The sequence below is a fragment of the Phocoena sinus genome, chromosome 20 (assembly GCF_008692025.1).
Source record: "Phocoena sinus isolate mPhoSin1 chromosome 20, mPhoSin1.pri, whole genome shotgun sequence".
NCBI classification, from domain to species: domain Eukaryota; kingdom Metazoa; phylum Chordata; class Mammalia; order Artiodactyla; family Phocoenidae; genus Phocoena; species Phocoena sinus.
Window position 1 is genome coordinate 9078879 of NC_045782.1, and position 21421 is coordinate 9100299.

Below are 21421 nucleotides of genomic sequence, written 5' to 3' on the forward strand. Positions count from 1 at the left end.
TTTTCCATTATGGTTTATTACAGGATATTGAATATGGTTCCCTGTGCTATACAGCAGGACCTTGTTGTTTATTCTGGAGACATTTTTGATTGTCACACTGGGGCGTTGGGGAGGGTTCTACTGGCATCAAATCAGTGGAAGTAAAGGGTGCTGTTAAATATACTATGATGCCCAGGACACTCACCCATAATAAAGAATTATCTGGCCCCAAGTATTAACAGTGCCGAGGTTGAGAGATCCTGCTTTAAGTTAATACAACAAGTCTCAAAGGGACAATTGACACAGGGTCTTAGCACTTGCTGTTCCCTCTACCTATAATATGGTTCTCCCCTGGCTGGCTCATTATTTAACAGTCCCTTCCTAGAAAGGTCTCCCTGACCTCACTCTGGAGTGGACCCAACCTCATCCAACACATTACCCTATTTTACTGCCTTCAAAACATGCACCAGTTTTATGTCTTTATTGCCAGCTTCCTCCCTCTAGAATCTAAGTTACCTGAGTGCAGTGTCCTCTTGTTTTTTGTTTTATCTTCTCTTTGGCTGCACTGCCTGGCATTCAGAACTTCCCTGACGAGGGATTGAACTCGTGGCCCCTGTAGTGGAAGCGCAGAGTCTTAACCACTGGACCACCAGGGAAGTCTGCAGTCTCCTCTTGTTTATAGCTGTAGCCCCCGTGTCAAGCATGGTGCCTGGTACATTACATAGGGACTCAGAAAATTTCTACTTGTCAAAAAAGTGGACGAAAATCTTGTTAATTTGCAATTTAATCATTCATTCATCAACTATTTATTGGTGATAAAATTCAGACACATCTCTGCCCTCTTGGAACCTAACAGTGGGGAGACTGACACTGAGTAAATAATCACACAAGGTAAATAGTTTCTAACCATGATAAGAGCTTTGAAAGTAAAGTACGTGTAGCGGTGAGAGCATTCAGCAGGTGATCTGACTCAGCCTGGGATGGGGTAGTCAGGCCAGGCTTCCCAGGAGAAGTAATATTTGAGCTGAGAGCTGAAGGATGAGTCGGTTAGCAAGGTAGAGGGAGGTTGGGTGGGGTAGATGGAGACGAGCACCCAGGCATAGAGAACAGAGTGCAAAGGCACTGTTGTGGGAAGGCACATAGCACAGTTCAGGAAGTGTGGCTGACGCACAGTCTGGTAAGCCACAGTGTGGCATTTATTTGCCAAATCCAGTGCAGCAATAGGAGCAAAAGTGTGCCATTGGAAGTTTTAAGGATTTTAAACAGGAAGTGACAAGATTTAAGTTTATTTGGGGGAAAAAAAGTCACTTCCGGAGAACAGATTTTAGAAGGACCAGGAGGGAAGCAGGGAGATTAGTTTGGAGGCAGTTGCAGTGTCCAGGCAAGAGGTGATGGTGGCTTGGCCTGAGATGCTCTTAACTTGGAGGGGAACTGGATATACTTACGTAATGAGAAACATGGAATTTCTGAGCTGGAAAGCACCTGAAAAAAAAAAAAAAAGAACCTCACCATTAATCAAAAGGTAGAAAAATTAAAATGAATAATAAAGAGTTCATTAGGGCTTCCCTGGTGGCGCAGTGGTTGAGAGTCCGCCTGCCGATGCAGGGGACACGGGTTCGTGCCCCGGTCCGGAAAGATCCCACATGCCGTGGAGCGGCTGGGTCCGTGGGCCATGGCCGCTGAGCGTGCGTGTCCGGAGCCTGTGCTCCACAACGGGAGAGGCCACGGCAGTGAGAGGCCTGCGTACTGCAAAAAAAAAAAAAAGAGTTCATTAAAGTCTGCATTTTATAGAAAAGCAGGTTAATTAGCTGAGCATGAAGGACGCTTTAATATTTTTATTGAATAAAAGAAGGAAAGACTTACAGAGAAATGTTTGAGAGGGAGGAGCAAAGACAGGAAATGTGGAGAGTTGAGGTGAAAAAAGGAGAGAGAAAAATTCAATGAGAGAGACAGAGTAAGAAAGGTGTGTGAGCCTGAGCGGTGTCAGGAGGTTGGAGGAGAGGAAGATTGGGAGGAAACTGGACAAGGGGATGGCAGCGACGTGCACTCAGGAAGATGCAAAGAAAGGCTACTTGGTGATGCTGGGCTCCAAGGGGGCTGGAGATAGGGCAAAAAGGTAGACCAAAAGAGTAGGAAGTAAAATAGGAAGCGGAAAAGACAGGAAGGGGAGATGATAACAGATGAGGGAAGAATGAATAAATGGGGGGTGCTTGGAGGAGATGTGTGGAGAAAGGATGGGGCCATACATAGCTCCGGGAGAGTGAGAGAAGAAACCTGAGGGTGAGGTGGCAATCTGAGGGCTGAATCAAAGGCTACATTAGAGCCAGGTGTTCTGGAGGACAGAATGGTGAGAGGGTGGGAGAGGGCACATAAAGGGTCAGGTCCAGGCTCAGAATGAGGGAGAGAAATGTGTGCAGGGCTGGGGGAGGAGGAAGAAGGAAAGGTGGAGGACAAGTTGGAAAGACTCCAAGGGAGGGGAATGATGGGTGTGGCCAAGACTCTGACCCTGGCTTTACCTTGCTCCCACCCTCTGCTGGCTTCCGGCCTCAGCGGTTTCTTCCTTCTGCTACAAGGACCCTTGAGGCGGGATGGGATAGTGAACGCTGGGAGGTGGGGTGCCAACGGCCCCGCCATTAAGTCATCTCAAGCAGGGATCGGAATAGGGGGCCAAGGAGATGGGGGGTGTTGGGGCGCCATGCCTGGAAGCCGGGTGTCTGTTGGAGGGCGACAGCGGCAAGGGGTGGGTGGGTGCTAGGAGGTAGGTGGCTTTGGCGGTGGAGACTCCAATAAGGCTGCTGAAGTGGGGAGTTCTGCGGGATTGGAGCCAGAGCCCTTGAAGGTGGGATCGGCTAGGAAAAGAGAAAAAGAGCAGAGGGTTGGGGCGAAAGTAGGGCGGGACAAAGAGCGCCCAGAGTAGAACCCGAGAGTCCCTGCGTGGGGGAAAGGTGGAGCCAAGGCAGGCCTGGGGCATCCCCCCAGCTCCGGCTCCGCCGCGCTCTTAGAGCACCTGTCGGGGAGAGGGGAAGGGACATCCTGGTGCCCGAGGGACCTCCGGTCCAGAGGGGCTTACTCGGAGCTTGGGACTCCCGAGAAGACTCCGCCTCCTCCCCTCCGGCGGTCCAAGCCCGGCAAGTGAAGGGGCGTGACCCTGGTGCTCAAGTTTCTTCCTCCTCACCTGGGCCAGGAGGGGTGGGGGCCAGAACTTCCGGCTCAGGTGAGTGTCCCTTCGGTGACGTCAGGTCATCCTCGGCCGCCCCTCCGGTCCCTCCCCGCCTCGCGCTCCCGGTGCCCGCGGGGGCGCGCCCCCGACGACCTACATATACTCAGGTGCGCCGCACCTGTCCGCCCGCACCTGCCCGCTCACCGCTGAGCGACCTCTCATCGCACAGCAGCCTTGGGCCGACAGCCCAGGATACTCTGGGGACTTCCAGCACCCGGGACCGCGCCCACACGGCCCCTCCACCTTTTGTTTGGGAAGGGTCGCCGAGCGCCGAAGGGAACTGCCGGGTCTTCGCGGATTGCTTTTGTCGGCCACCAGCCCTGTTCCCTCTGCTGTGAGATCCTCGCCCCGCCGGAGGGGTAGATTTGTGTTTACTTCGGTGACAAGATTTGCAAGCACTCGGCCAAAAACTTTTTAGCCTCTTTGGGTGACAAAACTCGCCAGCCAGGCGCCTCCCGTCTTTTCTGAGGGAGGAAATGGCCAATTCGGGCCTGCAGCTGCTGGGCTTTTCCATGGCTCTACTGGGCTGGGTGGGCCTGGTGGCGTGCACCGCCATCCCGCAGTGGCAGGTGAGCTCGTACGCCGGCGACAACATCATCACCGCCCAGGCCATGTACAAGGGGCTGTGGATGGACTGCGTCACGCAGAGCACGGGCATGATGAGCTGCAAAATGTACGACTCGGTGCTCGCCCTGCCTGGTAAGGCCGCGGGACTGACGGGGCGGACGCGTCCAGGGCCGAGGTCGCGGGGTGGGCGCGGGCCCCGGCCCCAGGCCACACGGCCCGACGCCCTGGGTTGCCAATGAGGGCGGGCGGAGAGGAGGAAGCGGAAGCGGTCGGGCTGGGGACGCCGCGGGCCGAGATTCTGGGGCTGCACGTGCGCGCCTCCGGGGCCGGCTGCGCCCCTCTTCGCCTGCGGACCTGCCTAGTCTTCGGGCTTGGCGGCCGGCGGCCCAAGCACCTCCCGGGAAGCCGAGTCCTGGGGCCGGGGCGGGGCCTTCCCCTCCCCCCACCCCGAGGAGGCCACGGCCTCCGCCATCTCCCGCTCTTTTCTCTGACAAAAGGCGGCGCGGGCTGGAGGCCTCGGAGTTGGGTTGGGGCCCGCGGGGTCGGACCGAGGGCCGAGGAGTCGTGCACCGTCAATCCTGGGGCGCCGCCTGCGGCTTCTAATCTTATCGGCAGATTAGCCGAAGCCACAAACCGTGGCCTCGATAGTGGGGTCAGAGCTGGGACGAGGGCCGGGATCTGCGGGCGGCGTCGGGGCTCCGACCACCGCTCCGGGGCTCAGGCTACCACCTCGGTTCCTCTTCGATGTACCCTTTCCCCTCCCCGGGGCAGTTTCGTCGAAACCCTGGCGCCCCGGGCGGATCCTAGAGCCGAGAGGGCGGGGCGGAGTGGGAAGGCCCGCGGAGTCGGGAGGGGGCGGGATCCACCCGCTCTGGCCCGGGACTTGGGCGTCGAGGGGGCCCCAGGCCTGCGGCGAGTGGGTGCAGCCGGCGACTCAGAGGCTGGAGCCATCCGAGGGCCGCTGGCATTTCCATCAAGGACAGCATCCTTCCCCCTTTCCTGCAGCGGCCTTGCAGGCCACCCGAGCCCTAATGGTGGTCTCCCTGGTGCTGGGCTTCCTGGCCACGTTCGTGGCCACGATGGGCATGAAGTGTACAAACTGTGGGGGGAACGACAAAGTGAAGAAGGCCCGTACAGCCATGGCCGGAGGCATCATTTTCATCTTGGCAGGTGAGCAACAAGTCCAAGGTGGGCCCAAGTACTCTCTTCTTGCCCATCCTGGAGGGGTAAGGGTGGGCACGGTGCTGGTTTGCAGGGAGCTCACAATATCTCAATCCTCATTCTTTCTCCAGGTCTTGCTGCCTTGATAGCTTGCTCCTGGTATGGCCACCAGATTGTCACAGACTTTTACAACCCGTTGGTCCCCATGAATGTTAAGTAAGTAAGGGAGCCCTGCCTCCTAAGGGGTCTGGGGTCGGAAGAGGCAGGCCAGGGTTTCTGACCCCAATTCTCTCTCCACAGGTATGAGTTTGGTCCTGCCATCTTCATTGGTTGGGCAGGGTCCGCTCTGGTCCTCCTGGGAGGTGCACTGCTTTCTTGCTCCTGTCCTGGGAGTGAGAGCAAAGTTGGGTACCGTGCACCCCGCTCCTACCCTAAGCCCAACTCTGCCAAGGAGTACGTGTAAGCTGGGAATGCCCTTACCCCAGCCTGGCAGCCTAGAGGTGCCCCCAGACATCTGAAAGGACCGGGGGCAGACAGCTCAACCCGTGGGCAGGGTGCCGAGCAGAAGCCTGCGGTCACTCTAGCCCAGCACACCATGTACAGTTCCCTGGGGTGCTGGGTGGCAGGGAGACAAAAAGGGGGAGGGTGTGCTTTTTGTACAGTAATAAAAATATGTTTTGGAAAGTAGACTTTTTTCCCTTGGGGCATCTGCTTTCTTGCAACCCAGATCCTTGCAGAACCTAAAGTGTACTTACTTCAGTTAAAGAAACATTTATTGAGCACCAATGGTGTGCAAGGGTGTCCCAGCTCCACCATTTCAGTCATGCAGTCCCCAACACTTTTGACTATTGACTCTAAACAACTCATGTTCTTGGCTTCCCTCATCCCCTCCCAGCCTCCAATCCTATCCACTCGCAACTCTTGCTTAAATAGCAACCAAAGAGCTTTTGTTTTTAATTTAAAAATTAAGATTTTATTAGGCTTGGGGGGGGGTGTCACCTTCCCTTATGCCCCCATTCCACTTTCTCTCCTCACTGGAAGCTGCTCCCTGGCTCATGGGTCACAGGGCACGGCCTCCACAGATACAGGGAACAAAGATGGGGCAGAGACAGGCTAAGGCCAGTGCAAACAATGGAAGGATGGTTATGGGCCCCAAGGTCTCCCTCTTCCTCCAATTACAGTCTAGTCACATCTCCTGGCCAGTTAAACATCTAGGTCATCATCTGGGTCTTCTTGGTCCAGGTCATCGTAAGCATCTGGCTCATAGAAAATGTGGCTGGTAGCCTGGCCCAGCCCAGGGCACAGTAGCGCCTGCTGTCTGAGAAGACATAAAGGGAGATTGGTGCTGGTGAGGGTGGGTAATGGGTCATGTCTGGATACCCTCTTTCCTTGTGGCAGTGACTCCCTCTTTGGCCTCCATGTTTTCTTGGTCTAAGTCCCTTTGTGTGACCTCGTTTAGTTAGCACGGAAGCACCACCTGGTACAGGGTAGACACTCCTATACCGCTCTCGTAATAGCCTAAGTTCTTAGCAGCTTGAGGGCAAGGATCCTGCCGAAGTCTTGCTTCACCTGCCCACACACTGGGCACAGGACAATAGGCATCTACTAAGCCTTTATTAACCTGCCTCTACCATACCCATCTAGCTTCCTATCCTCTTAGCACCACTGCCTGGAGACAGGGCCGCTTCCCCAGGGTCTGGTCTGGCTCAACCCAGGCCCAGATTACTCTAGGGGTATCTGTGGAGCTGGGACCCAAGGCTCTAACGGAGACAAAAAAGACATAAAGGACCTTTGCCATTGCTGGGGTTTGGGTGGGTAGAGAACTCCTCCCCAGATGTGCCTCTGGAAGTGGACTTCAGCCCCTATAAAGTCTAAGAGGTTAATCAACAACCTGCTGTTGCCCCACCTCTTCGGCCCAGATGCTGGGCTCAGCTCAGGGACCCGGGCACTGAGGCCCCAACCTTACTTTTCTGAGCTGAACTGGAAGGGCAGGGTCAGGCTATCTTTGGCTTCTCTCTCTTTCTTGGACAGGCGAAGGTTAAAAGTCAAATGAGTCGTGGGGTCCATCTGTAGAGACAAAGGATGCTGCCGCTCTGCCCCATCACTGAAGTCCCCGACCCCACCCCCAACCTCTGCAGTCTTTATCCCCCTCTCTCCTTTTTCCATACTCCAAGCTGCATCCCCTTGTTCTGGCCCTGGCTCTCTTAGATACCGAGGGAACACGAGGATCTGGGTAAGGCTGGGGCTCTAGGGGCGGCCCCCCTTGGAGCTCCAGGCTGAAGTCAGGAAGGATGGAGAACCACTGAGTCTGGGGAGAAGAAAGAAGAGTATTAAGAAGGTTTTTTTCATCTTACTGAGCAAACCAGAAAACCAGGACCTGCCGCCCCAGCTCCCAGCCACTTATGTAACTGGCTGCTTCTAGCTCTTGTTCTCCTTTTTCATCTCCTGGAAGGCAGTGTCTTTCATTGGTTAAGCTCACAGGATCCAAGCTTTCCAGGCTACAGAATGGGGATAATAAAACAATCTACCTCACAGGGCAGCTGTGGAGATACAACGAGGGCAATGCTCAAACCACGAGAGCCTAGGGAAGTGCTCCATCGCATCAGCCGTTTTATTGCTCTGACCCCAACCTCCAGTTCTCCTGTGCTTCTGACCTGGTGGGTCGGGCGCTGTTGGGGCCTCCGATAGAGGATGTGGGCTGAGGCCTGGCCCAGCGCACCGCTCAGGGTCACCTCGGTCTGAGCAAGGCTGCTCAGCACTCCCAAGGGGCCTGGGCCGTGAAGCTCTTCATGCAGCAGGCCCAGCACATGCACCTGCTCTCCTGGGGAGCTGTCACCTGGAGAGGGACAAGGAAGGTGGTGCACGAAGGGCAGTAGGGAGCATTCAGGGGAGGCCTGGGATCAAATAGTGAAGAGGAAAAAAGGAAGGAGAGGGCCACGTTCCCTCAGAGCTCTGCCAGGATCCTGACTGACCTCGGCCAGTGTCACTGCCCTGCTCTGACCTCTTTCAGCCCTCACCTTTAAAACACTTTCTTATTCCAATGCACATTGAATCAAGGCACTGCTCTGACCTCAATCCACAGGAGCGCTTCAAGGCCTTCAGGATGGAATCCACACTTTCAGCATCTGTTCTCCGCTTGTTTTCCAGCCTCATCTCTTACACGCTGAACCATCTGCAGTGTCAGGAACTTGCCAAGATCCCAGTCAGTGCCTTAGATCCCCTCTTTCCTTCCCTCCCTTTTTAGCAGCATTTACAAAGCATCAGGCACCGCACTAAATACTTGCATTTTTAGGTTGGACTGTATGAAATTGCTGACATTTGATCATATCTGACTACAAAAAAAGCAATTCCAAGTGGTTCATCTTCATACTATAAACTCCCTCCTTCCTTGGCTTTTACTGAGGAAACAGAAGCACTGTGAGACCAAGCACCTGCATACCGAGCTGGGTATCTGACTCTAAAGCCCATTCTAGTACCCACTGTACTTTAGGGCTAGTCCCAGTGCCCCCAGCTGGACAAAATGGCCCTTGCTCTTCAAGACATTCCTTCCTTAAGGTACTCTGTGCACGTTCCTTTATCATCATGGTCCTTATCAGACTGTCTAGTAATTGCTGGTTTACTTGTCTATACTTTTACGGAATTTTGAGCTCCTGGAAGGCAAGGACCTGACTACAGTTAGCCTTTATTTTTCCATTATCTAGAACTGTGCCTGATACAGTGTATGTATGCATATGTTTGTTGAATGAATGAATGAGGGGAAAAAAAACTTGGAAAAGAAAAAAAAGAGTAATTAGATAGCATTATGAAGAAACCAAGAACTAGAATAAAGGCTAAAGAGATGGAAGAAAGTCCAATTGGAGATCCCTGATATGTTTCCTGTTACGGTGGAAAGGGGCACATCCCTTGGCAGGGGGAATTTATGGTGGGAAGAAATGAAGGAGGAGTCTCACCACGGCAGGAGTCCTGATGGCTCAGAGTGTGCAGAGTCTGGCAGAGTGTGGTGCAGGGAAGGTGAAGCAGCAGCCAGCTGAGGGAATCGAGAGCAATGGTGACAGGGCCAGGATGTGTCCTCCTGCACAGGGCCCTCAAGGCTTCCAGGGGACCCCCAGGAAGGGTTTCCCCAGTCTCTGACCAGTTGAGAGGGTCTCTAAAGAGGTCATGGTAAACCAGCCTGCAAAGGGAAACGGAAAGGCATGATCCTACTGCCCCTCCCCCTAATCTCCAAATTCAGCTTCTGATCTTTGTGGCTGTTTCTCAATTTTCACTAATATCCTAAACATTAGTGAAAAGTTTTTACTGAGAAGTAGAATACGGTAATTGAGAGCACAGACTTTGGCATCAGACAGCCCTGAGCTGCAAGCTTGGTTCTACCTGTCCAAGGTCACCTAACTGATACGTTACTTCACCTCTGTAAGACTCGGTTTCTTCATTTATAAAATAGGAATACCAACCTCCTAACAGCACAGCACTAAGTGATGCCTAAAGTGTATCATTCTCGAATGGATAAAGAGAAAAGAGAGGACCTGAGACATGGTTCCTGCCTGTAGGACAGCTTAGAGAAGGTCAAGAATCAAGTCCTGAGGTACTAACTACAGATTACATAGCGATTCAGGAAAAGACTGGCATGGACTAGAAATCCTGGGAAAGCTTCACAGTGGTAGAACTTGTTCCCAGACATCTCCTTTCTATCTTCTGCTTCTCTTGTGAATGCCATCTTTACAGCATCACCGCTACTATAACAGCTGATACAAAATTAGGGCTCAACAGACAGGTGTAAACTTATTATCCACTTAGCTAACCAGACCAGGAAGTAATCTTTCTTAACCACCCAACATAGGTGGATTCAGGTACCTCCTGATCTGGCTGCTTTCCTCTACCCCACATCAGTCTGTTAAGCCCTGGAAATTCTACCTGCTAAAGCCCTTTTACATTTGTCCTAAACTCTCCATCCCTACTGCCACTGTCTTTAGCCAGGCCTCTGTCGCCTCCTACCGCTATTCTCTAAGATTCACTGGAACAGGAATCATGTCGGCTTCATTCACTACTCTAGCCTAGCTCAGCTCCTGGTTCACAACTAGTTCTTAACCGGTACTTATACATCTGAGTGAACCTGCATTACTGCAACAGCCTTCCCACCTGGTATCCCTATCTCCTGGCTGCCCCCTCCTAACCCATTCCCCACACTGTGGTCACTGGACGAGTATTTCTAACAAGTATGATGTTATCACTCTCCTCCCAAATATTCCTTTTTGTGCTCTGTAAAACCTTTTACTACCAGGTACCTCTCTCTGTCTGACCTCAGGAAGCTCTTCCATCTCCCATGAACAGGTATGCCTTCCATACCTCTCTAATTTTGCATAAACTGTTCCTTCTGCCTGTAGGACAAGTCCCTACGTACCCTGCAGTTAGTGCTGATGCATGTTGATCACCAGATTCTGAATAACTCAAAAGGCAGAACACGTTTATTCTTGTCCTCCAGTCCAGCCTCTAGTGCTAACCTGTACTGTCGGCCTTTTATTACTCTGTTCCTCTCATCTTCTATGGTCCCTGCTTTGGATTCTCCAGATACCACTCTTCATCATTCCTCTTACTAATTCCTACCTCTTGAAAAACCCATATCCATTCGATGAATAAGTAGCTGCTACTACACATCAGGTTTGCCCCTGTTGCTGGAAGCGGAGTTCCTCAGCAACAGAGGTCCCAAATTCAATTAAATCTCTTCCAATTTGTACTTACCGGCTGTTGATATTGGAGTCAAAACCTTCACGAAACTCTTCTTCGCTCACTTCACAGCCCAGGATGTGGACTTGCTCCCCACTGAGGCAGAGATGAGGGGGAGTGTCAAAGAGTGGGGCCCAGGCTCCCTTCTCGGGTAGGACAGCGAGACACTGCGGGATACTCACCACAGTGCAGATTTCTTGATAAGCGCCTTCAAGAGGCTGCGCCCCTCCCACTCCACGGAGTCTGGGGAGAGCGAGGAACGGAAAAACAGCCTGAGAACACTGAGGTTTTCGCATTCGCGAACCGGTAACGACCTCCACCCCTGGCCTCTTACCCACGGCCCTTCCTCTCCACTTCCGCCCCTTGGGCCCTGCTCCTGTGTCTGTGACCCTCACCCCGCAGCAGCACCAGGCCACCAATAGCCAAGAGCGACTCCAGCATCTCCAAAATGCGTCGCGTCCCTCTTCGGACGCCCTCTGATGGCGTCACTACCCATTGCCACGCCCCTCCACATGGAAGGGGCGGGGCATCCACGATCTCTCCCACCACTAAGACCTGGCGTAACCTGGCGTGAGTGGTGCTTAGGTTCACTATCCCAGGAAGGCTCACGCGGATCGACCCCTCCTGAGCCCTGATGCACAGATGCAGGGACGACGCCCCTCTCTACATTTTTACCGTGACTAGGGCGGGAAGAGCCGTTGGGGCAGTTGTCTGTGGGAGGGGCAAGTGGCCGCGCAAGCCCGCCCGACCGTCGGAGCCTCTGGCGCACGTGACGTCACTCCGCCCCGCCCATGCAATTCGAGGCGGGCCTGCTTTGCCCTAGGCCCCGCCCCAGCACCACCCTCCGCGCATGCGCGATACTGGGGCCTTGTTCGGAGCACGCTCCACTTTCCTTATCCCCACCCCTGAAGACAGAGTAGGGGGAACTTCTGCCCCGGTGAAGCGAATACACGTCACCACCGGAAGTAGTGTCAGAGGGGAAGGGGGGGGGAAGAAAGAAGGAGGGAGGCCTTTGGGCGGTAAAATGGCGCCTGTCAGAGTGGGAAATCCAGCTGCAGAGGCTGCAACCCCGCTTCCTAGCGGCTGAAGCACCCCCGACCTCGGGGAGGGGGAGGCCGCTCCAGTCCAGCCATCCGCGCCCTTCGGCTCCCCCTCCCCTCCTTCCCGACTCCTTGGCTCAGCCGGTCCGTTCGCCGCCACTGCGGCCCTGCGCCCGCCGCTGCCCCCGCCCGCCCCTTTCCCGCGGGCAGCCCCCTAGCGCGCCTGCGCAGCGGGCCACCCTCCGCTTCCCCCTTCCCCTCCCCCTTCCTTCTCCCTCTCTCCCTTCTCCCTAGCCCCCTCCCCCACAGCCCCCTCCCCCAATTCTCCATCCCCTTCCCTCCTGGTCTCGGAGGACCCCATCGTAGCCCGACCTGTCTCGGCCCGCAACCTCCGCGAATTCGTCCGTGCCACTCCCCGCCCATGTGGGCCCCCGCGGGCTGCCCACGCCTGTCCCCCAGCTCCCCGTTCCGCTGGGCTTTCCCCTCGTCGTGGGTGGCTTTCTGAGCCGCCCGCTCCGTGCCCCTCTCTGCAGCCTCTCCTGCCACTCGGGGCCCCTGTTCCCCCTCCCGGTGGCGGGGGGCTGCCCCCGGGGGGCTGGCGGAGCTGGGCCGCGGGGGCCCCGGGGCCGGCGGTGCCGGGGTCATCGGGATGATGCGGACGCAGTGTCTGCTGGGGCTGCGCACGTTCGTGGCCTTCGCCGCCAAGCTCTGGAGCTTCTTCATTTACCTTTTGCGGAGGCAGATCCGCACGGTGAGCCTGGGTGGGCGCTGGTGGTGGTGGGGACCTCTGTCAGCGGTGCTCGAGGGTTTTTGGAAAGTCTCGGGCCGCTCTTTGGGCCTAGAGACTGAGCCCCGGCGGCAGCTTTTATCGCTAGAGAATTAGAGTACCCGTCGCTGGGCATGGGGTGGGACGGGGAAGAGGAAGACCCTTGTAGTAGAACCGAGATGGTGGAGGGGGGCTAGATGGGAAAAGGATTTGGCAACTCTTGGGGGCTAGGGTGATGGGTGGGGTGCTCTTTAAGAAAGCTAGAGTTGTTGCTAAAGAAGCCGAGGGGCGGGGAACACCTGTTTGATGGCAGCAGGTCTGTAGATGTGGGCTTGTGAAAGACCCTCCTATTATTTGGAACCTCCGTGTGTGTTTGGTCTCATAACAAGGGAGAGACAGGCTCATGTGCCAAGGGTGGGTGTGGGTGGGGGGGGCGTATGTCACCAACAAGGATGGGAACGTGGGAAAAGCCCTGGGTGTGAAGGAGAAACCCCTGCAGTTCAAATTAAGGGAACTCTTCCAAAAAGGTCCTGAAAACTCATTTCATAGTGTGAGTGTGAATATTTGGGTTTATTAAGACTTTGAGACTAAAAAAGATGCATTTATCATTGGCATCTTTAGTTGTGGAAGGGAGCACATTAAAGTTTTGGTGTCCCTATCAGAAGGCGGTGCTTGTCAGTTTAAGGTTTGACTCTGAGGGCACGCTTCTCAGATTGTTTCTCCAGGAGACCCTAGCATTGTGAGGGATACTGTGGGGAGTGTATCTCTGGGTTTCCTCCCCCATAGCTTTTCTCCAAGGTCAAACCTCCTTAGGCTAACATCATTTAATGTGCTCTGTGTTCTCACTATCACGGGGGAGAATCCTCTGAAGGAGTCTGGGGAGGATTCAGTGAGCTGGGGTGCAGAGGGTCTCCAGTCTGTACTCTGGCATACCTCAATAAAACATGAAGGAATAAAACCAGGTAGGGGCTGCCTAGGTCAAGGAACTTCCAGAAAGCCCTGAGTGGTAGTGGTGGTTGACTTACTAATTTGGGGAATGGCCTTGGATTCAGTGTCTCCTTTACTACTCCACTCCTTCCACTTCCTGATTTAGGGTTTAGGGTGAGGATGGTTTCAGGGTGGTCATGGTTGTAGGCAGGGCTGTTTCCCTGAGATAAGGGTTAGGAGCCAAGAAGAATCGGGTCAGAGATACAGAGATGTGTGGGGGACTAGCTCCTGGGATTTTCCTTATGTGTTAGCTGCTGTCCTCTCTTCCTGGCCTTGCTCCGAGCATCTCCCCTTCTTCCCCTAACATAGCAGTTTTCTGTTCTGGGTGCAGGGATGGGCTCCAGCCCATGAAGAGACTGGTTCCTTGCAAAATTGCTCTCCTCTGGGCAGCACTGACCCCACAGCCTTTTGTCTTCCCTTCCTTCCTTTCCAATCTGGTTTCTCCCCCCACCCCCTTTCTGGCAGATGCTTAGAGCATTCCCTACATGCCCAGCATGTGCAACCCGAGATAGCAGGGCAGGACACCCGAGCTGTTGCAGCCCTCATCGCAGCCCCGAGAGAAAAGAAGGGCACATGCCTTGGGATTAGGGGGAGAGAGCCCTTTGGTTTGCACGTGGAGAGCCTGGTTCGTGAGGCTTGGGGCCTAGGGACGGACTGTGCTTAGAAGAAAAGAGCAGAGGAGGGAATTGCCAAGCTTTGCATGGGAGAGATTTGAGTGCTGGAAACAGGAGCCTCTACAGAAGGCTTGGAGAAGCTGGAAGGCCGAGATGGTGACGTCCTTGTCCCTTCCTCACCTCCCACTCACAGCCCTTACTTCACTCTGGCCTTCTTGATACTCTATCGGTCTGCCTGGTGAGTGGGGCTTTCCAGTGTTCTCTGCCTTGCCCTGGGTACCAGGATAAGGAGGCTGTTCAGAGGGCTGAGGTTCTCTACAACTTGTGACTTGGCTAGTAGAGACAGAAATGGACAGGTGGCTGGTTAAAATAGGCCTGGTGGCCCCCAGCCAGAGGAACTTAGCTGACCTGACAACCCCTGGATTCCCTCATTCTCTGTTCCCCTTAGTGACCCAAGGACCTCCCCTCCTGACTCCTACGCCCTGTCCACTAAGGAATCTGAGGCCCTCAGCTCCCAACAGGAGGTGATGAGAGGTGTCACAGAGAATTCTTGAGGTGGAGGTGGGGAGGGCCACGCATTTCTTTGTTCCATGTAGCAGGATAACATCATGGTTAAGAGGGCACGTTCTTGGATCAGACTGCACAGGTACAATCCTGCCTCCACCATTTCATTGATTCTAATGTAAGTGACCACCCCTGCTATAGTGTTCTAGGAATACAGCCACGATTGAGACAAAATCCTTGCTTTCATTCTAACTGGAGGGGCAAACTGCTAAATAAGACAATTCCTAGCTGTGGGGTCTTAGGCAAAGTATTTAACTTCTCCAAGCCTTGGTTTCTTCGTCCTTAAGACGTAGATGATATTGTTATTATTAGGGTTGTTCTGAGGATTAAAGAAACAACCCTAAATTACACTATGCCCAGTGTATTGTAAATGTTCAACATGTGCTTTCTATTACTAGTGGGGAAGATTTCCTTGTCAAGAGTTCTAAACCTCTCTCTTGCTATTCCTAGGTAATTCAGTACCAAACTGTTCGATATGACATCCTTCCCTTATCTCCTGTGTCCCGGAATCGGCTAAGTGAGTATGCTGACTGGGAGGAACCCTAGCTGAGGTAGGGTTCAAGGTCTTGGCTGGAGGTTGGTTGGTGTTACCCCTTCCCGTTGTGGTTCAGGCCAGGTGAAGAGGAAGATCCTGGTGCTGGATCTGGATGAGACACTTATTCACTCCCATCATGATGGGGTCCTGAGGCCTACAGTCCGGCCTGGAACGCCTCCTGACTTCATTCTTAAGGTGTGTGGGGCTGGGAAGTGATGGAATGGTTACGTCTGTTATTCTGCTCAATTCTTTGCCAGTCCCAGAGCATCTCATCCCTGGCTGTGTCCTCTGGCAGCCTGAAGGAGGGAAGCAGGCAGTGGGAGGGTGGGGGGTGTCCTTTAGGCCTATGTTGTGGTGCTCAGGACTTCTCCCAGCCCTGCTGTGTTCCTCTACAGGTGGTAATAGACAAACATCCCGTCCGGTTTTTTGTACATAAGAGGCCCCATGTGGATTTCTTCTTGGAAGTGGTGAGTTTGCAGAAGCTGAAGGCAGCTCTGTGATGAAGCAGTGGTTTTAGGGCTCTGGGAATTTAGAGGATTTGGAGGAAGTAAGGGATCAGGAGAAATGGGTAAGGGCAGTTTTGGAGAGGGGAGGTTGTAGGATGCTCAGAGAATGGCTTTCGATAGTTTGGGTTCATTTGTTTTGCTGATGCAATTCTATTCTTCCACAGCCTTCCCGCTCTTTTTTTTTTTTTTGCGGTACGCGGGCCTTTGCTGCGGCCTCTCTTGTTGCGGAGCGCAGGCCCAGCGGCCATGGCCCACAGGCCTAGCCGCTCCGCGGTATGTGGGATCCTCCCGGACCGGGGCACGAACCCGCGTCCCCTGCATCAGCAGGCGGACTCTCAACCACTGTGCCACCAGGGAAGCCCCTTCCCACTCTTTTGTTCTTGCATCTGTGAATCTTAAGGGTGTATGGTGCCTAAGACTCCTGAGTTTGAGGACAGTTTCAGAATTTTGTGTCCTCAGAGACATTCAGTGTTGTTGGAAGTCCTGAAGGACTCTGCTAGAGTCTTAGTAAAAGGGATCTATACGTCTGAATGATCATCTTTTCTGACACCTTCCTCTTCTCCAATCTCTTTCAGGTGAGCCAGTGGTACGAGCTGGTGGTGTTCACAGCAAGCATGGAAATTTACGGCTCTGCTGTGGCAGATAAACTGGATAACAGCAGGAGCATTCTCAAGAGGAGATACTACAGACAGGTAAGGGGCTAGCGTCCAGGCCTAAGAGTGAGGCTTGGGAGGCAGGCCATCAGGGAGGGGCCTGAGTTTGAGGCAACTGCCCTGGAATGGAACCTTCTGAGGGTGTGGGGGAGGCATACTGTATAATCCCTTTTGTGAGAACTGGCTGCCTGTGGGCACTGTTGGGATTGGGGGAGCAATCACAGAGGGCGAGTCTCCTTTTGATGACCAGCTCACCCTGCCTTCCAGCACTGCACTTTGGAATTGGGCAGCTACATCAAGGACCTTTCTGTGGTCCACAGTGACCTCTCCAGCATTGTGATCCTGGATAACTCCCCAGGGGCTTACAGGAGCCATCCAGGTACAGGGGACGGTGGTGAGTCTGGCAGGACTAGGAAGTGGTTCTGAGTAGGTATTTTGAATGCATGGAGCTGGGATTCCCTGGTTTACAGTAGGTCAGGATGCAAGTTGTTTCTCTTTTAAATGAGATGTTCCCCGCCCCGCCATATCCATTTCATAAATCAGATTTCTCATATCAAATTGCTTCAGGTAACACACAAGGCAGTAAGTTTGACTAGAAGCCTCGCCCTAGTATGAAATACGGTGATTAAAATTTTATTTTATTTTGAAGAATAAATCGAGGTTTTACTTAGGTCATTCAGTTTGGGGGCGTATGTATTTTAAAGTAATGAAACCCACCCCCAAATAAAAGGAAAAACACCCTGTCTCTCTTGAATCCTTTGTTTCTTCTCACGTGCCTTTTCACCCACTCTAGACAATGCCATCCCCATCAAATCCTGGTTCAGTGACCCCAGCGATACCGCCCTTCTCAACCTGCTTCCGATGCTGGATGCCCTCAGGTAAGGGAAGCTAGACACTTAGATTTCTGAGGAGAGAAGCGGGTGGGGGATCCCAAGAAGGAATAAAAGTTTGTCCTGTTTTACTTATCTCTTTTCCCTTAAGAATATTACTTTTGAACAAGGTCTTTTTAAAACTCATCACTTTTAGCCTTTGGGTTTTGGGCAAACTGAACCTGTCTCATGTGAAAACGGTGATCCTTTCCACCCCACGTCTTCCGTGAGGCTGCCTTACACTAGTGTGAGGATATCAACATAAGGACTCTACCAATGCAAGTTATTGTTGTCCCAGGTTCACCGCTGATGTTCGTTCTGTGCTGAGCCGAAACCTTCACCAACATAGGCTCTGGTGACAGCTGCTCCCCCTCCACCTGAGTTGGGGTGGGGGGGAAAGGGAGGGTGAGCCCTCGGGATGCCGTCTGGTGCCCTGTCCACTGGTGAGGACTGCCTGGGCAGGGTCTGCCCCTCCTACCCCTCTCTGCCCTGGGAGCCCTGCACTCCATATGGAGTCTGGATGGACACAAGGGCCAGATTCTCAAGCAGCCTCACTCTAACTTCGTGTTCGCACTCCCTGGAAACCCCAGACTGGGACATAAGCGGAGGCCTAGGAGAGCCGCAACAGTGTCTGGTGGAGAGACAGGACTGGCCAGAGTGGGAGACAGACATTCGGTAATCCGGGAGGCTCAAAGAGAAGCCAAGCCAGCTTTGTTGTGATTTGTTTTTTTAAAAACTCTTGTACAAAACTGATCTAATTCTTCACTCCAAGGGCTGGGTTGTGGGTGGGAAACTGGGATTTTGGGCCACTGGATTTTCCCCAAACTTGTCCCCTCCCTTACTTTCTATTTTCCCTTCTTCCTAGATTCCCTCAGACCTGTAACCAGCTTTCTCTCTTTTTTTTTCTTTTCTCTCTTTTAAACCATGCATTATAACTTTAAAACCAAGGCTGCCCTAGGTCCTTCTCTGGGGTTTTGGGAAATGAAGGGAGGGGTCTTTGTTCACACCCACCCTGTCCCCTAGGCAGAAGGAAAAGAGGCTGCTGTAGACCCGAGGGGTAGGGGGAATGGTGTAATGTTAGCTTTCCCTGGTGGGAAGGGACTTAGTGACAGGATGGGCGCCCTGTCGGGGAGTGAAAGGACAACTGTGTGTCCTGAGGGAACGTGAGGTTCAGTGCGGTAGGACGGAGAAATATGAAAGGAGAGACCTGGGCGCCGGCAAAGCCAGCATTTCGTCTAGGGGGTTGACGTGAACAAGCTAAGCAGACGCTGCCCCTGAGCGGCGTGGGGCAGGAGGAGGAGGGGGCGGGTTGCTCCACGCCACCGGCGGGCCGGCCGAGCACCGGGGCTACACCTCCCCAGCGCTTTCCTCCCCGAAGCCTAAGCCGGCTCTACTTCCTCGCACCCGCCACGTGACGCCCCGCCCTTCTCCGAGATCACATGATTCTCGGGTGCACACAGTGCAGTATTCTTCCGCGCTGACGTAGTCCTTACTTTTCGGACCTCCTCTCTAGTCCCTATTGGTCCACTCACCCCTGGAACCTAAGCGTTCCGTGCGTCTCTCCAAACATACGTTTCGTTTTTGCCCTCTATTTCCGGAGACCACTGCCTCCGCTTGGGGTACTACTTTGTTTTGGTGTCAACGGCCGCCTTCAACGTACCAACACGTTTCGTGAATAGCTCTCTTTATAATTACCTGCTCTTTTTCCTGTACGTTATTTCCGAAAAGAACTTTTGGAGAGCCAAGTCTCAAATTACGGTTACCATCTTCCAGCCATTTTCATCGTTACCTTCCTGGGGGAAACTCGGAAAATGGGTTTTCAATTACTTTCGACGATAGCAAAAGCCAACAGTCTTTCCTACGCCGCGTGCGTAGCTTCCAAGTTGATTCCAAAGCTATTGCACTGACGGCGTGGGGGGGGCGGTCAGTAGGTGGTGCTACGCTAGTGGCGTTAGGGCCGTTGCGCTAGCGGCGTAACAGCAGGCGGGGAGGCTCCTGCTGGTCGGGGGCGGGGTTGGTGAATAGGGAAGTGGCCCAAGTCCCGGGATCGCTCCGCCGAATCCGCCCGCGCGTCGCCGCCGTCGCCACCGCCCCCCGTCCCGGCCCCCCCCCGGGTTCCCTCAGCCCAGCCCGGTCCAGCCCGGTTCCCGGGAGGATGAAGTTCGTGTATAAAGAGGAGCATCCGTTCGAGAAGCGCCGCTCTGAGGGCGAGAAGATCCGAAAGAAATACCCGGACCGGGTCCCGGTGAGGACAGTAGCCAGGGCCGAGGGTGCGGGGCGCTGGCGCTGACGCCACAGCCCGGGCTTGAGTCCGGGACCCGCAGCGCGGGCCTCAGGCTGCCGGCTGTGGCGGGGTTGGGAACGAGCCCGAAACTGCTGTCCCTGGGACCGGAGGTGAAAGGAGTGGGGTAGCGGTAGAGCTGGGGGTGAGAGGATGTAGACGCGAGAGACAGACCTTGAGATTCATGTGGGAAGCTGTGGGGCGTTTGACAGTCTGAGCTTCACATGGGGTTTTTGAAATTGAAGCTATAGTCGGCCCAGACAGGTCATCCCCTTATGATTAAAATAACGGTTTGTTATGACGCCCTGTTTAGGGATCCTGGATGTTTAGGTGAATTTGAGTCAGTGGGGTCAGAATCCCTACTCAGGGCTGCGCCGCGTGTTCAGAGACAAAGAGAAATGAGTCTGGGGTAGGTGTGGGTGCTAGGAATGTTGTTGTTTGAGTTCTTGACAGGTGGAGCTGTCGGGCTATATACCTAATGTCTCCTAATTTTAACCTTCGCTTTAACAGGTGATAGTAGAAAAGGCTCCCAAAGCTCGGATAGGAGACCTGGACAAAAAGAAATATCTGGTGCCTTCTGATCTTACAGGTGGGAATCTGACCCAATACCCGGGTTTGCGTCCTGGGGGGTGGGAGCGCAGTCTCTGTGGGAGGAGGCTCCACATAGAAGGTGTTCTTTTGAGGGCATTTGTGATCTCTGACTTTATCAGGCCTTGTATCTTTGGCAGTTGGTCAGTTCTACTTCTTGATCCGGAAGCGAATTCATCTCCGAGCTGAGGATGCCTTGTTTTTCTTTGTCAACAATGTCATTCCACCCACCAGTGCCACGATGGGTCAGCTATACCAGGTATGGTGCCTGGGAAGTAGTGGAGGCTTTGGAGAGGAGTTGGAAGCGCTTGAGAGGCAAAAAGTTTTAAGTCAGCAATTCTTGGACCAAACTGGCTTACTTAGCTCTCAATTTTATATTTGCTCTTAAAATTTCCACATAGTCCTGGGTTGGGGATTTGGACAGGGCCGTGGGAGTAGAAAGAAGAGAGAATAGTGATCTGGAGCAACTGTTGTGATCCAGACTCTCCCCAGGCCCCTCCCTGTTCCAAGGCAGCAGAGAACAGTTTGAGGTCTTTTTGCCCAAGACTGTTGGCTAGAATAATACTGTTCAGCGTCTAGGGCCTGGAGCAAGTGAGAGGGAGAGTCAAAAAGAATGGTTTTGGAAGAATCTGTCCCGGTGGTGGGTGGTTCAAGTAACTAAGGCCCAGTTGCCTGAACACTGTTACTTTCTGCTTTCACCCCAGGAACACCATGAAGAAGACTTCTTTCTATACATTGCCTACAGTGACGAAAGTGTCTATGGTCTGTGAAGCTGCTGTCCCTAAGGTGGGGGGTCCCATTCTACAAAGAGAGAGGTGGCCCCCCTTCCTTGACCTGCTCCTCCTTGAGGGTCAAACACCACCTCCCTTTTTCAGGACCTGCACTTCCTAATGTTTGAGACTCTCTTCCAGCCCCTTTAAACACAAGAGTTAATGTGGGAGATGGCCTCTAGTACCCACTTTTTCTCCATTCTTCCCCTTTACCACCTTTCCCATTCTGCTTTAGACTTCTTGACTGTCAATCTGTGTCACATCTGGTGATTGTTTTGGTTTCTTTTCCCTAACTGCCCAAGGGGCTCAGAACCCCAACAATCCCTTCTTTTCACTACCTTCTTTTTTGGGGGTAGATGGAAGGGACTGAAATTGTGGGGGGAAGGTAGGAGGCACATCAATAAAGAGAAAACCACCAAACTGAACTGGATTTTTCTTTGTGTTGCTCCCCTCCCCCTTTTGTTCTCCCTCGTCAGTGGTGGGGAAAGAGGAGGTTGGAGGGATAGAAGTATATTTTGGTTTGTTTTTATGTTGGGCTTTTCCTTGTGCATAAAAAGTGTGCTTTTATTGTGATGGATGGAATACTGAATATCATTTCAT

The 21421-nt window shown here is 53.4% G+C and overlaps 4 protein-coding genes across 5 annotated transcripts; 3 read left to right on the forward strand and 1 right to left on the reverse strand.

Moving 5' to 3' along the window:
* The first annotated feature begins 3178 nt into the window (after positions 1–3178).
* CLDN7 (claudin 7) lies at positions 3179–5616 on the forward strand. The gene is made up of 4 exons (XM_032615013.1): positions 3179–3898; positions 4772–4936; positions 5059–5143; positions 5228–5616. The coding sequence occupies exons 1-4, from the start codon at positions 3676–3678 to the stop codon at positions 5388–5390; spliced, it is 636 nt and encodes a 211-aa protein (XP_032470904.1). The 5' UTR covers positions 3179–3675; the 3' UTR covers positions 5391–5616.
* A 256-nt stretch (positions 5617–5872) lies between these two features.
* Positions 5873–12333, reverse strand: ELP5 (elongator acetyltransferase complex subunit 5). The gene is made up of 9 exons (XM_032616245.1): positions 12061–12333; positions 11044–11311; positions 10831–10891; positions 10664–10744; positions 8878–9098; positions 7582–7763; positions 7140–7235; positions 6894–6994; positions 5873–6245 (listed from the first exon to the last, which is right to left on the reverse strand). The coding sequence occupies exons 1-9, from the start codon at positions 12331–12333 to the stop codon at positions 6131–6133; spliced, it is 1398 nt and encodes a 465-aa protein (XP_032472136.1). The 3' UTR covers positions 5873–6130.
* On the forward strand, positions 11623–21246 carry CTDNEP1 (CTD nuclear envelope phosphatase 1). Of its 2 annotated transcripts, XM_032615790.1 has the most exons (9): positions 11972–12439; positions 15070–15136; positions 15231–15349; positions 15550–15621; positions 16236–16352; positions 16581–16692; positions 17107–17191; positions 17481–17537; positions 17773–21246. In XM_032615790.1, coding segments are annotated over exons 1-9 (732 nt in total). In that variant the 5' UTR covers positions 11972–12337; the 3' UTR covers positions 17774–21246. The 2 variants fall into 2 exon arrangements, with proteins under 2 accessions (XP_032471680.1, XP_032471681.1); XM_032615789.1 differs by having other exon boundaries at positions 11623–12439; positions 17481–21246.
* Positions 19207–21246, forward strand: GABARAP (GABA type A receptor-associated protein). Its single transcript, XM_032615791.1, has 4 exons — positions 19207–19427; positions 19974–20052; positions 20192–20310; positions 20756–21246. The coding sequence occupies exons 1-4, from the start codon at positions 19338–19340 to the stop codon at positions 20819–20821; spliced, it is 354 nt and encodes a 117-aa protein (XP_032471682.1). The 5' UTR covers positions 19207–19337; the 3' UTR covers positions 20822–21246.
* Positions 21247–21421: the final 175 nt, after the last annotated feature.